Source organism: Crocodylus siamensis, chromosome 10, assembly GCF_052110815.1.
Source record: "Crocodylus siamensis isolate JL-2025a chromosome 10, ASM5211081v1, whole genome shotgun sequence".
NCBI lineage: Eukaryota > Metazoa > Chordata > Crocodylia > Crocodylidae > Crocodylus > Crocodylus siamensis.
The window spans coordinates 58,111,911-58,127,800 of record NC_143404.1 but is presented as its reverse complement, the minus strand read 5'-3'; the positions used below and the strand labels follow the sequence as shown (position 1 = coordinate 58,127,800).

General features: G+C 41.2%; 1 protein-coding gene and 1 long non-coding RNA gene across 8 annotated transcripts in view; one reads left to right on the top strand and one right to left on the bottom strand.

The window, feature by feature from the left end:
- Window positions 1-14,812, bottom strand: part of EYA2 (EYA transcriptional coactivator and phosphatase 2) — a 147,096-nt gene extending 132,284 nt beyond the window's left edge. For 2 of the 7 annotated variants that reach the window (XM_090064136.1, XM_090064137.1), the window contains exon 1: window positions 14,481-14,690. Coding sequence is in view for 4 of the 7 variants with exons in the window: in XM_090064137.1 (XP_089920263.1) it covers window positions 14,481-14,664 (184 nt within the window). In the remaining 3 variants the exon portion in view is untranslated. The other 5 variants (XM_090064130.1, XM_090064134.1, XM_090064129.1 and 2 more) reach the window with 5 other exon arrangements.
- LOC149856652 (uncharacterized) overlaps window positions 1-15,890 on the top strand; it is a 175,917-nt gene that overhangs the window by 138,629 nt on the left and 21,398 nt on the right. The gene's annotated exons all lie outside the window — the stretch shown is intronic.

The window sequence follows — 15,890 nt, the reverse complement described above, 5'->3', positions numbered from 1 at the left end:
AGGAAATCTTGGAGCCTTTCACAATAACTTAAGAGTGGGAGATGGGCCAGGTACCAGAAGACTGGAAAAGGGTGAACATAGTGCCCCTCTTTTGAAAAACGGGCAACAAGGAGGACCCAGGGAACTGGGATAGGCTGGTTAGCTTTACCTTGATACCTGGGAAGTTACCGGAGCATATCACAAAGAAGTCCATTTGCAAGTATCTGGAGAAGGAAAGGCTGATCATAAGCAACCAGCATGGATTTACTATGAACAAACTGTGCCAAACACATTGATCTCCTTCTTTAAAAAAAGTAACTAGTTGGGTGGATGAAGGGAATATTGTAGATATAGTGTATCTGGATTTCAGCAAGGTTTTTGACAAAGTCCCACATGATGTCCTCACAACCAAATTGGAGAAACATGGGATAGGCAACTGGCTCAATACTTGGAAATGAAGGGTAATTATAAATACATCCATATAAGAGTGGCAGAAGGTTTCACGCAGAGTCCCACTGAGGTCTGTCTTGGGCCCAGTATTGTTCAACATGTTTCTCAATGATGCGGATGCTGAAACAGAGAACCTCTTGAGCAAATTTGCAGATGACCAAAAAAAAAAGAAAGAAAAATCAGGAAAGACTGCAAATACAATGAAGGATAGAAATGTAACTCACAAGGATCTTGACAGATTGGGAAGTTGGACTGGAGCCAACAGGATGAAGTTCACTGCTGACAAATGTAAGGTGCTACACCTAATAGAGAATAATCAGACACACCAATATAAGATGGGTGATACCTGGCTGGATGGCAGCACTACAGAAGAGGGCCCAGGGGTCTTCGTGGATCACAGACACAATATGAGTCTGCAGTGTGATACAGATGCACAAGAGGCAGATGTGGCTTGGGGCTGAATCAGTAGAACCATTAGATGCAACACACAAGAGGTTATAGTACCTCTTTTTTTAACACTGGTTAGGCCTCATTTCAAGTACCATGTACAGTTTTGGGCTCCATTTTTGAAAAAGACATGGAGAAGTTAAAGCGAGTCCAAGTAGGTAACAAAAACAATGAAGGACCTGGACCAGTGGCTTGAAGTTGCAGCAAAATGAGTTTAGATTGGATATCAGGAAAACCATTCTTTACTGTTAGAATAGTAAGGCAGTGGAATAGAGTGACTACGGAAGCTGAACACCTCCATTGATGGAGATGCCACAAGATGAAGTTAGATCAGCATAGGTCAGAGATGAACTTGGAGTAGCGAGGCTTATGCTATATTATGGGTATGTCCTTTGCTCCTGGGCTTTGCTGGTTGCCATATGGGGCCAGGAAGGATTTTTCCTTCCCCCCCACTCCCTGCCCATTGCTACATGTCATAGGGGTTGGGTTTTGCGGGGTTTATTTGCCTTCCTCAGAAGCATTAAGTGTTGGCTGAAGCCAGGGCTGGGGATTTTGATTGGAGTGGGCCAGTTCTCCTGCTAGGACTAAAACCCAGAGGTTCTTGGCTAAAAAGTCATGCCATTCTGCTCAGGGTCAAACCGTTCACTACATTTGGGGTCAGGAAGGAATTTTACCCCGTAGTCAGATTGGTATGGACTGTGGAGGGTTTTGCATTCCTTTGTAACAAAGGGCATCTCCTTCTTCCTTGGCTCTCTAAAGTGTATTTTAATAACCCTTGTAGGAACAGGGCATTGTCCACCATTGTCCACCTGCTTTACCTGTATAGCTTTAGCAGCAGGATAGGAAAATGTGTGTGGAATGGTTTGGATATGATCCTGCCTCAGGCAGAGGGTTGGACTAGATTATCTCTAGAGGTCCCATCCAGCCCCACTTTTCTATGGTTTTGATTCTACCGTCTGTGCATATAAGACACTTGAAAAGCATTTGGCATGAACTCAGAGAGTTCTGAGAGGGGGGTCTAGTTAACATTTCAGAGATGAGGAACTGCTCTTCATTATTAGGCATGTCTTATATTTCAGATAGGATGCAAACAAAAAAAAAGTAATGAAAATAACTTTCATAGCTTCCCCCTTTTTTGTTTGCTTCTTAAAATTCTTTGAAACAGCAGCTATTCCCATGATAAAGGGTGTGCTATCCCTCCAAATCGTATAATCTGATATGAATTAACAAACTGCTGATTTTCCGTATAGAATTTATTTTTCCTTGGTGTCCTCACTGAAGAATTTATTAGAATTTTAGGAGGAAAACATGGCAAAAAGTAATCACTTCCTTTCCAAAGACTTGCTTTTCATGGAACATAAAGTTCTTCCCCTCCCACAAATAACAACTGAATGCATTAGATTAAGTCTACTGTCTCTAACAAGAAGCCAAGGACTGCATTAATATGCGAGGGTGCACTATACACCAAAGTTTTAAAACTTTCAGTAATACATTATTGTATTTTAGGGTTGTTGGTTGTAGCTGTGTTGCAGGACATAGGCAGACAAGGTTTTTTGGGTAGACGTGATATCTTTTATTAGACCAACTAAGTAGTTGGAAAATTTGTTCTTTGCAAGCTTTCGGGCACAGACACCCTTCTTCAGACATAAGGAGAGTCTGCTGGTGTTTGTGTGCTCCCATTCCTTCAGATCCTAAAATACAATAATGTATTACTGAAAGTTTTGCTAAGGAGGAAGAGAGAGTGAAGTCTCCATCCCATTTTTTCTTGATACTATGATAATCTCATATTGCTCATTCTGGTTCCTCATTTGTGCTTTCCTGAAAACCATACTGCTGGAAGGAGTGCAGAGCAACCAATCCTTTGGTGTTGCAGGAGAGCAAAATAAAAGGTGTTGGGTAAGCAAAGCGTTTAGAGCTATTCCAACATTCAAAAAATCAACTACAGGCAACCCCCACTTAGTGCTCTTAATTGGTTTCTGAAAAACCGAGCGTTAAGTGAAACCAAAAGTATTTGACAACCCAACATGGTGACCACAGTTGTTTTTAATGACCCCAAATGGCGACTATGAGCATTACAACAAAACTCACTGAGCATTAAGTGAAATCAGGTATCAGTTTCAAATGAGCATTATAGTGAAGTAGCGCTAAGTGAAACAGCATTAAGCAAGGGTTGCCTGCATATTAAAACAGCAGGATTGGCCAAAACATGTCTGGTCTATGATACGGGGAGTTGCTCTGGGGCTGGGATCTTGCAGCAGTAACAGCATGGCCTGGAGCCAAGGCAGAGCTGCACGCCTCTGCCCAGAGCATGCAGGCAGCAGATCGTGGCCCTGCCCCAGCTCCGGACCACTACAAGATCCCAGCCCCGGGTCCAGAGCAGCTCCACACCCAGCCACATACCCTGCCAGTGCTGCTGGGGCCAGTCTCCATGGAAACCCTGGTCCCATGCTTTCGGCGCTGCCGCTCCTGGGGTCTCCATAGAAACTGGCAGCAGGGATGCGAGCAGGGGCTGCTGGGAAACGGAGTCCAGCCACTGGCTGGATCCATCATTTTGCCCACCCCTGTTCTAACTGCATTTTTTATTTGAACCACAACAAACGTGCCAACCCTTGTTAACACTGAGGGCTAGCATTTAAAAGTCTTTAGTTGTTAGAGACACTGATGTAGACTTTCCACGTAAACCTGGACTCTCCCAAATGCAGCGCATGCAGCTTTGCGGGAGCTTCGCGTGCATCTGGGTACTAATGCTCACAGAACTCGTTCTGGAGCGGTGTCAGGTGCCTTGATTCCTAGCACATCCTAATTTGATTCATTCAGAACTCTGCAGACAGAATACTTCTCTTGACATTTTGCTCTTGACCAGTATTTTAGAACCTTTCTTCATGTAAGTTATATTGCTTCTAGGCTCTTTACTTTCCTCCTGTTGGCAGCCATGCAACAGAAGTCACACTCTGTCTTTCTCTATAAGCTTCTCTTGGAATGAACACCCCTACATTTGTTACAAAGGAACCCATGTGGATTGATGACAAATTTGTTACTAACTGAAGAATTTTCTCTTTTCATTCCATACCAGGTGGAAGACATTAATACTGTCAGAGTGCCTCTGATTCCCAGCTAGAATAAGCTGCCACACTGTTTTCTTTTTAAAGTGATAAAATTTACCATCTCCAAAAAGGCCACACAAAAGCCACAGTTATATAGATGTAGGATTAAAGGTCTTATAGATTTGATCAAGGACAACACTCCAATGAATGTACATCCTACATTTTATCATTACTCTTTTTTTTTTAAATTATCTGGAAAAAAAACTGTATTGCGAAATAAATACTGTCAGCATTGGTAGAGGAAATGATATTGCAATCTGGAAAACAACTGTGTTCACCAAGGTTTTTCTAACTTTTCTATAACTGAAAAGTTAACAGAAAATGGGTTTTCCATTCTTTATCCTAGCAGCTTACTAGTGCCTACATACAACATCACTGTGTACAGTCAATGTAATTTTCCTGCGTTGCCTGTACAGAGAAATATGGGCATTCAGTCAATTTGTTTCCCCCAGAACTGGAGCAGGGAACAGGGAGGTGGGGAGAAGGGGAGAATCCAACTACTTATAACATAGCCCCAAGGGATGACTAGGTTGAATGCGAGACCGTTTCAGGCTGGACATAAGGAAGAATTTCTTTACTATTTGAGCCTCCAAAGTCTGGAACAGCCTGCTATCGGGGGTGGTTCAAGCACCTACACTGAACACCTTCAAGAGCAAATTGGATGCTTATCTTGCTGGGATCCTATGACCCCAGCTGACTTCCTGCCCTTTGGGCGGGGGGCTGGACTCGATCTCCCGAGGTCCCTTCCAGCCCTGATGTCTATGAAATCTATGAAACACTGTATGGTCACGTCCTAGTCCCAACAAAGTAAATAGAAGTAGTCACAACATACTGTTTTAGGTACTTTGTCAGATGGTACTCTTCAACTTTGCATTTTTAATTTTAATTTATATATGTAATTTTAGTCGTGCTTGCCATTTCTGATGCATTCAAAACCTTCCACAGAATGTGTTTCATTTAAAATGTTGACTTACTGCAGCATTTCAAATATGATAATGGTTAAAATATCCATTATTCCCATTTCTGAGTTGTAATAGAGAGGTTAAATGATTTTCAGGACAATAGAAGAAACTGGTGTTAGAACCAAGACGAGAATTGAGCTTCTGCCTTTCTGATTCGATTCAAACAGAAAGAAACTAGGAATTATACAGAAGACACTTAAGGTGTGAAGTGTGCATATAAACATCACATTATTTATGGTTCACTTACCTAGGAAAAGCTGTGCAGCTGAAGTACATTTTAACTGAAGAGAGATAAAACTGGGGCAGTGAACACCAGTGGCACAGCTCACAAAAGTGACATATTAGCACCATTTATCCTCACTGAATTCCAGTTCAAATAATTACATGCCATGTATGCCAACTTCAAATAGTCAAAGTTGGAAATTATATTATTTTACGTCCTGTCCTAAACTACTGTGCCATATTTCTATGCACTGTTAAACGAGTGTTGCATGCCAACACCCATTTAACAGTCGGTACGACCAAACTGCAGTCTGGTCAAAGCAATCCTAACTGTGTCAACTTTGTAAAAATCATAACATGCTTAAGATTGAAACAGTTATGATACTACTCAATGCTGCTAAAATAAATTCTATAAATGGATTCAATTTTGAACCCAATATATTGGGGTATAACTTGCTGTTAAATAAAAACAGATCTGCTTTCATTCTAGACTTTGCTAGACTGTATATTTTGAATGAAATATTTTACAAACAAATCAGTTTGTTCTAATAAGTACTGTCTGCTCATCCCTTCCATTCCACCCTAGACAACAATCAGAGTACATATGAGTACTTTCATGATTACCCTTCATTAAACAAAGAAAAAGAATTCAGCTAGAACCTAGAAACAACAGGCCGTAGTGCCTTCTGATGGTTTTCTGTAACTGCAACCAACATTTAAAGTTTTGCAGATACTGAACTGGGTTAATTGTTTCAAAAAACAGACGGCAAATACTTGGCACAAAGACCATATGTTGTTTAGACTGTAAACATTTTAGGGCAGAGAACATCTCTTATCCTGTTTTGTGAAGGGGCTGCCTACACTCATAGGACTGCAAATGATTAAGTTCTTTGCTATACTTCTTGAACTGGCCCTTTATTCTATCAGTGCAATAGACTACAAAGGCTCCTACAGTCTAGTAAGAGTTTTTATCATTTTAAAAAATATATTAAAAGAAAAATGGATACCCCTACAAAGCCACACAACCAGCTCTACACACCCAGAGGATTAAGTCACAAGCTTGACTGCTCTTTCTAACTCACTACTGTGAGTTAAAGCACTATAGGGACTTTATCAGTGTCTGAGATTACATTCAGCATCACCATAGGGTCTGTGGTAGTTTTATGTAAAAAAGGCCAAGAGTAGGTAAGGATGTCCTGTTAATCCTGTACCAGCTCTCAATTTGCAGGCTTCTCTTCCTTTGTGTCAAGTGAGCTTTATGGGATTGTGCACACACATGCTTTTCTATATGCATAGTGCATACTGATGACAGTCCCTACTTTTACTTGCCTTGTAATTCTGGATGCATAAAATTGAAGTGAACAGGACCTGTGTCTGTACCAAGTGCAAAAGGTTTGAGAGTATTCTGAAAAAGGCCTGATCTGGTTATATTGAAATAAGCTGACAAAAGTTCTCATGGACTGCAGTGGAACGGAATCAGGCCCAAACATGCTAAATCTGTCCCAAATTAGACATGATGGAAGACAGCATATATAAATGATTTCTGTGTTTTGCCCCAAGTGTCAGCAATGACTTCCATCCTTACCTTAATTCAATGCCTCTGAGCATTTAAAATATGAATCAGGGTAGAGTTAGTTTGAAGTTGTGGACTAACTATAGTATTTACTAAAAAATACATACACACACAGCTTCAGACCCAAGCTATTTCCAGAATTCACACAGAATTGAAAGCCCCCCAAAAGGGGGGAGGGGAGTGGGGGGAGGAGCATTTCAGACAACTCTGAAGAAGACATTTTCATTTGTAAATCATTTTCATTTAAAAACTTGATAGCTGGATCCAATTTTTAAAAGGGTAAAAATAAAAAAGTCACCTGAAAATAAAATCATTTCATTTCCTATCAAAGTTTGTATTCAACGTTAAACACAATGTCTTTGTTTTTTTGCTTTAACCACTGAACCAAAAAAAAAAAAATCAATTAATTATTCACACAGTCCTACTTCAGTTACATAGACATTTATAGAATAGTTTAGATCATGTTCAGTAGGTATGTTAAGATTTTTTTTTCAAAGAACAGCAGCAGCCAAAATCTTACAGATTGAATTCAGCGGAGATAGTTGTGGCAGAAACGGAGGTTATACGGCTGGCTACACAGTTCTACTCCGTTCTGAATTTAAAGCTATTACAAAATACTCGAGGGGAAGTGTAAGAGACAAAAGAAACGGGTTACATCAAAGTGCTGTTCAGAAAAGAATTTTCCAAACAGAGTTTCGCAGCCCTGCACAAACAACTGATGGGTGGTAGGTTTTGGGGTGGTGCAAGGACTACGATGTAAACAGAGGCTCCCAAGCTGCTTTGCTTACTTAAACTAAAAATGACTTTTTTCCAAGTTCTTGCTCCATTTTCTCCTCATTGGTTCTGTTTCTTGTGGGTGCCTGAGTAATCCTAGAGGTATTTTCAGTTTTAAAGGCATGTGCTGAGTTTTAAGAAATTCTCCTCACCTCCCCTTGCCTTTGTTTGGAATATAATGCTTTCCTACTCCGGTTAATTTTTTGGTGGAGTCTGGCCTCTCCAACAAGCAGGGAAAAGTATGAAGCATACTCTAACATATCGGATTCAACCAGTAATAACTTCATTTCCATCCTCCAGTCACTGGGCTGTTCTTCAACTTCTCAATACAAGGAGGGTCAAAGTCTACAACCACTTGCCAATTAGTATAAATTCATCTATTCTCTTATAAGTATATGTAGGACTAAAAGCAGATAAGCAATCCTCCTTATGTGCTCTAATTCTATAGGCTTATAAAAGTGTTCATACTGGGGAAACTGAGACCTGGTTTGGAGGAGCCTTCATGCAAATAGTTGAATCTTGTCTACAGAATGACTTTGCTCTAAGCCAATTTTTCCTATAAACCAGTGTTGCTATATATTTTGATGCAATGAAGCAATTAAAAAAAAAAAATCACTCTATTGCAGTACTAACTGGAATTTCAGCAAAGCCAAGTTCAGACTCTACCATACATCAGTTTCCTTCTCTAGGGGGAAAAATAATGACACCGAAAACTTAGAAACTATTTCAATCATATTTCAGACTCTGCTTGCACAGGAAAAGAGAACCTGAAGAAATCCCAGGTTTGTAATCAAGTATTTCAAGTGTCAATTTCCCTATGAGCAAATCTAAACAGGATAGTATCTAGGCACGAACTCTCCATGAGGAAGGAAATTTTTGACATTTCAAAAATAAAATCCAATCGATTCCAACCAGTTTCTAGCCGTATTGTTGTAGAAGTCTCACCTGCTTTTAGAATCCTAACGCTGAAACCATATCCAAGGCTTTCCCTGCCATGAGCTCCATTTTCAGCCTTTGTACTCAGCCTGGCATCAGCAAAAGAGTCTCAAACAACAAAATACCCCACACCCCAACAAAACACACACTCCACTTCTACTGAAAATGTCAGTCAATAATTGGGCACAAACTTCACAATGGCTGAGGTCATTCCCTGCAAGTAATTAGGGTTTGTGGGCGAGTTTTGCTGGTGGTTTTAACCTTGGTTTCTGTGATCACAGTTATGCTTATTTATGCATTTAGAGCATATGATCTAACACACTTAGGTTTAACTACTTCATTCTTTTGACATTTTTTCCAAATTATAAAAGGATTCCTGGTGTTTTCACTGCTTTGGTAAAGAAATAAAATTGCTGTCCTCATAATTTTTTAAAGATACAGAACACAGTAAGTACTTGTTGAAAGTAAATCAAATAAAGCCACACACTGAAACCCTACACACGGTATACGTAAAACACGGCAGTTATTTTTGTCCTGCTCTTCATCCACCTGAATTAATCCTTCATATTTCTAGAGGGAAAAACCCTATTATATTTCAGTGATTGTCTGAAAAGTTAAGACTTTAACAAAGTAGGTTTGAACATCAGGCTCTTAACAACTGCTGATTTTTTTAAGACCTCTAAATTCAGACTTTTACTTTTTCTGAATCACTCGTGTACTGTGCACTCTCTCATCCTCAAAACACTTTCCACATTGGGCCCAATTCTGTAGCCCTGGGGCAAAACTTCCATTAAACTCAAAACATTTTTATCTTAATAAGAATTGCAGAATGCATATTTATTATTCAGTGTTCAGCGTAGCAGAAAGCATCTACAACCACAATCTAATACAGTTCCTTCCATAACAATATTTTTAATTGCCAAAAAACAACTTCCACCAGTTTCAGAAGTACTGGATTCTGCTGAATATACCAGAAAAGATAAATAAATAAGAGGAACCAAATTCTCTTTTCAGCACATGTACTTCAGTTACTTTTTCTTTCTTTCTTTAGTATCCTGATACATTTTAATATTACAATTTTGTGTTTCCTCTGACCAGATGAAATGTGGATTGCCAACAGGCACTCTTAAGATGCCTTCTGCTATGAAAAAATAAAATGAAAATAAATCAGTCTTTAGACTGCAATGTACTCCTCAATGTATTTAATGTTTTCCATTGTAGTTCACTAGTTAATTATCCTTGCTTATTAAGAAATACATCATTTAGTTTTGAATTTATATTGACTTAGAGCTAGAAAAAGAACAGAAAAGATCACTTTCCTCCAAGGTAAAAAATAAAAAAAAATAAAGGTAAGGCTATTAAATGCCTACTCATAAAAGCACTGGAAACCATAGATTCTAAGGAGCCTTTCATTATGGTCTGCACCTCGCTGTTTAGTGTGTATGCATGTGTGTGTTCACATATGTATACGTTTTAGTTTGTATATCCATATAAATATCAATTTTTTCTGTTTTAAGAAATCACCCTTTCACATTCAGTATTATTTTATAAAAATATTTATACATTTGTGTGCCAAGCTTGAACAATTAAGTAGTGGTCACAAATTTGGATCGTACTTTCAATGCACCACAAATACGCCTGGCAAATAATGAATAGGAGGTCTTTTTTTTCCCCCCCAAACTAAATCTCTTCTTTTGTATGGACTGTTGAGTGTTAAAATCAGGTACGCCCATTTTAAATAGAAGATTGTGAACCAGTTGTTTGAGTAACCATAAAATGTGTGATGCTAACAACCGACTATGTGGACCCATATCTTCCTATTTACCCTAACTAACCTGACTTACAGGTAAAGGCAATGTCCCAGTTGCCATAACCAGGTGTAATAGGGCTAGGTAGAGCCATTAACTCTGTATGTGTTCATTCTCTTTTTCCTTACCCATTTTTCCTTAATCGTTCTCTGACTAAATAAGTAACCCATAAAACAGAAATAAATGCAGCTTCACGTTCCATACACAAGCTTTCCTAGAAAGCCAGAAGCCTAGCCTGCTTTAGCTATCCTGATAAAATGGTATGGAAGAATCAAGTGAAGATATCGCCTGTATTTCACAACAAACAAACAATCTCTAATGACCTCTGGCATCTCCCATAATCTATTAAGCAGAAATTATTCCTTCTCTGGTAATGAACCATGCACCATGTTAAATAAACTAGTACTAGGAATTAAGCAATTACATACCGGTAGTTTACATGGGAAGGATTACCCCGTATAATTTTCTCTCCTTTTAATGCACACACGTAAACCATCTATCTTTAAATAAAGCGCAATGATATAACTAAATCCAGAACATACAGAGGGTGTACAGTGCGTCCAATACATCTCACACACACAGTACAGCATAAAAAAACCCCCAAGAAGGATGCAGCATGTGACAACAGCTGGAACTAGCTGTGCAGTGACCGATGTTTCGGATCAGATTCTCTTTTCACACTGCTATTAATACCAGTGCTCCTTCAGTAGAGTTACTCCTGGTTAACAGCAGCCTGCTAAAGAGAAGAGAGTAAGGTCCCTCTTATCTGTTTTAAGTCTCATCACCACACATTAACAATCTTTTTGCAAAAAATGAAGTAAATAGAACTGCACAATCTTGCTTGTTTTTTTCCCTTCCAGTTCTAACAAAACTACAGCAACATAAGACCTTCATAAGGGGCAGCAGCTCTTAGCCCGCAGTGACGTTTTGTCATCACCAAGATGTAGTTGCAGCTATGTGCTACCTAATTGAGGGGTTTATCCTCACCTGATTAAAACAGACTGTTTGTTAAACACCATTACCCGAGTTAAGATCTCTAAATAAAGATGAGGTATTGTTTTACCTGAGTTAGGTTGCCACCACCAATTGTTTTCTAATTGGACCTTTCAGGCCACTAAATGTAACAAACAAAACACAGCTGACCAGGATGGTCTTTCCCTCTTTGTGGAGGGAGAGGGGGAGAAAATGAGATTTCTTTTCTATTAAGTGTTCCTGGTTTGCTCACCTCCAAATTCTTTTCTTACTAGAGACAACACTAGGTAAAGAGGTTTGTTTGACTTATTTTTTTTAAGGACAGCACTATGCTTAATAAGCCAAATACTGAAAAGTAATTATGTATTTAAACACTATATTATTGTACATGTGCTAGTTCCATTATTCCAGGTCTTTAGATATTTAATGGTTTATTCTGCCTTTACTTTTTCCTTCCTCTTTATGTTCTTGTGGTACAACGTAGCAAGATGCATCGGATCGGCATACATGAGAGTGATATCCTATATTTATTCATATAAAGTGGCAAACGATAACACAGGTTTTCCCTACACCTGCCAAATGTCCCCATGACCTGCAGTGTACATTTATTTATAATCATCATATAAAAATATTTCTTTGATTAGGTTGTACAGTCTATGAAGAGTTAAATTCAATTGAAAAGTCAGATTTAACAGTTTTTCCACTCGGTCAAAATTCGTTCCAAAATAGTTTCTTGGTATTCTGAAAACATCTTTATTTTCATACAACTTTAAAAGCATTTTTCCACTGCAGAAATAATCCTAACAGTCATTTCCACATATTAAGTATAACAACCTGTAAGTTTATTGCAGAAGGAGTTTACAGCAAAGATTAATTAGTCTTCAACACGGTTCTAGTTGGATAGTCTGGCTGAAGACACCTTAAAAACATCTGGCTATTGCACATTTTGGGAGAGAAAAAATTAATCTTATTGAAAAGAATTAAAAATGATATCAGAATAAATCTGTACTACTGCATCGTCCAAAATAGTAGGTAAAATGACAGCAGAAAATGATGGAATTTTATTTAATGGACTTGCAGTTTAATGCGCACGCGGTGCAAGCATATAAAAACACACATCGATGGAGCATACAAGCACGTACCCTGCTCATGTTTCTTGAGCGCAAATAGTTTCACGGACTTTATTATAAATACTCATGTACATAAAACATATGCATAAGTGTTGTAGGACTGACTGCTATATAGAAAGCTATTTAATCTTTAGAAAAATCTAAAGTACCATTCACTGCGTTATTTAAACACTACGCAGTGGCTCTGAGCATAACCTAAATGACAATATTTTCACAACATTCCTCATTCCTAGTATGCGTGTATCTGGGTTTAACTTGTCTGCATAATAAAGATGCATTTGCACACGTACTGTAGCTGCGCACCGATTCTTACTGATAATTCCCCCTCCAACAAAAACATTTTTATTCCTCCCAAATGAATCTCTCATAAAAGAAATTTAGGATTGTAAAGTTTGAAATATTTTAAACAGCAGCCCATTTGGAGCATTTCAACCAAATGATGTTGTTGTGATTAGTGAGTCATGGGGATCCAGTCTCACTATAGTATTTTAAAACAAAATATGCAGGGAGAAAAATAAAAACAAATGGAAAACTAAAGCTGAAAATGCCACCTGTTGTTATTCAGTCATAAGCATATTTTGATTCATGTGATTTTTACTTGACAGTTTGATTTAATTAATGTTATGGCTCAAGACGAAATCATTAAGTTAAGCAATTTTTTGCAAGGGTGCGTGCTTTTGCTTTCTGCGGAGATACTAGCTAAGTAAAAATAATTACTAACATTATTTGTGGTAACATAATCTTACTTCACACGAATTTTAAAGGTGAATTTAAAAGGTATTTAAATATATTGAATCCTATTACAGTCATTACTGTTAGGACAACTGTACTGAAAGTCACTCATAGTCGCACACAACGCAGCATCATGCTGTCACTTTTAAGCACGAATGAAAGCTAATAGTGTTGTATTAAAAAAAAAACCCATGATAGTGCCACAGGGCCTGAAGGAAGGATGAAATAATCTTTTCTCTGTTTTTGAAATCTAATTAGAAAAATAGAGGAAAACTAGCAGCTTGAAAAGAATTCAGAGAAGTTGGTTTGGAAATAAACCAAACATCTTTCTGGGATCCCCATGCAGGAATAGATCTGAATTACAGTATCCAATACATCTGGAGAAAAAAGGATAAGCAAGCCCTCCACGTACAGCATTCCAGGGGAGAAAATCTCTCAGTAAACTAGCAAACTCCATTAGGAGGATTAAACAATAAACCATTGCTGCCAGTTACATTAACTGCATTAAGGGATGTGCGCCCGCCTGGTACTCTACTGAACAAAATGCCTGTTGATAAACGTGGTGTAGACCAAAAACAGGTTTCAGGTTAACCATATGCGTTTTAACAACTGCAGTTTCACCCAGGAGAAATGTATCATTCAGTCAACAGATTAAGTTTGAAACACAGCAGTTGCACACCGGCAATAATTTCCTTTGGAGGCCACTGGCTCTCACTCCAACATAACTTAACACTCAAAAACTTTAAATGAAGTGTGTAAATCACACTGCAAAGCTTTCCCGGCTGAACAACTGCGGACAGAGGTTTGCCTGCGAACTCCGCTTGGCGCTCGGGCTGCGCGGACTAGCGCCGGGCCGGGCCGGGCCGGGCCGGGCGGGGATGGAGACGGGTTGAAAGCCCGGCTCGCTGGTTGAGACGGGGACTCGGTAAATCAACGGGCGGAGGTTTAAAGCAGAGTTGGTTTTCGGGAAGGAGCAGGAGCAGCCCCGTGTCCCCGATCGGCCACCGCCAGGTTGTGGCCCCCGGAGCTTTCTCCAGTGTCCAGCCGCTCCGGGCAGCCCTGGCAGGAGCTCCCGCTCCCTGTCCCCGCCAGCCGGCCGGCCGGCCGCAGCAGCCCGGGCAGCGGCAGGCAAGGTGCCCGGGCCGGCGGACAGCGACCCCGCAGACTCCAGTCCCAGCTGCCCCCGGCCGGAGCAGGGCACCCCCGCGGGGCCGCCCCGCCGCCCGCAGCAGGGAAGGAGCCCCGGTGACAGCTCCGGGCCGGGATGCAGCGAGCGGCGGGGGAGGAGGGGGAAGCCCTGCCCTGCCCTGCCCTGCCCCGCGCCCCTCCGCGGGCACCGCTGCCCCGGGCATCCCCGGCCGCCGCCGCCGCCCTCCCCGCGCGGCGCTCACCGCGGGCTGCACCAGGTGCTGGCGCCGGGCTCTCCGCTCCGCGTCCCCGCGCCGCCTCCGCCTGCGCAGGGAGGCTGGGGCAGCTGGTCCGGAGCCGGGGCTGGAGCAGAATCCGCCGTGCTTCGCAGCGTGCCCTCCGAGTCCCGGCGAGCTCGCAGTGAGCATGTGCAAGCGAGCCGCACATGCCCGGTCGCACCGTGAAGCTTCTGCCCTCACCTTGCCCTCTGCCCACACTCCGGCTCCCGCCCAGCAGGTGGAGGGCGCGGGGCTTGGCCCGGAGGCTGGGGAGCGGCGGGGTCCCGCCCGGCTTCGCGCTGCTGGAGCGGGGTGCGCGCGCGCGTGCGCGGGGGGAGCTGGCGTGACCCGCAACGCGGAGCTGGGCTGAGTCGGTCTGAATAACTCTGGCTACAAACAGGAGTTGATCTTGACATATCATGAGACTCCCCCCCCCCCCCTCCCCTCAGAAAAGCAGGTAACCAGGTGGGAAGGCGAATTAACCCCCACACGGACCCTGCTGTGTTGCCTAGCTGTTCTCTGCGCTTATTTATTTATTTATTTTTAAAGAAAACCTTTCAAGATGCTCGCGTGAGAGCGCATTCCTCAGAGCCCGGTCTCTCCAGTCGGACACCAGAGGCTGGGAGACTGGCAATAAAAATACTAGAGCTGGCAACTCCGCAAGTTCCCACCTCAGCAGTGATTTCATCCTGACTTCTCCCGAACCCTTCGTATAGGATGAATTATTACCAGGCTGTTCATAGATTTAGCTCTCTAAATACATCTGCTAATATATTGACTCTCAACTGACCTTCACATTTTGATTTCCTTTCAAATTATGACCTCCTTTGATTTTTTCCCCCCTCTCATTTGAGCTCTGAGCTTGATAGACTGACTTTTTTTCTCCCCCTCTCTTGAGTTTATATTGCTTTTATAACAATCTGCTTGTTATAAAATGTTAATTGTTTGGCTGAAGAAGTACTTTAAACAATGCTTTCGTATTTTATAACAGAATCCAGTAAAGTCTTTTGATGTGATGGTGTGTAATACTACAGCATGCTTTTTGTGACGGCTTCGTCGGATACACGTTGTAGCGTAGGGTGGAACCCGAGTTTTCAAACCAGATCCAGCAAACATATGAGAGTATCTGCTCCCCTGTGTCATGCCACCAACACACATGGAGCTGTCATGGAGCAGAGCTCTTCAAAATCTAAATTATGCACTTTTCCACTTACTAACCTCAGATTTTGTCTGTCTTCCTCTGGGGAACATCTGTCTCTGACAGGGGATCTGCCTACCCACATTCAGTGAACATTTGCAAACATAGGAAACGAACAGATCCACTTTTACTGTCCAAATACATAAACATACTGTATTTTCCACACATCCCCCCCGCCACTCCATGTGTGCAAACAC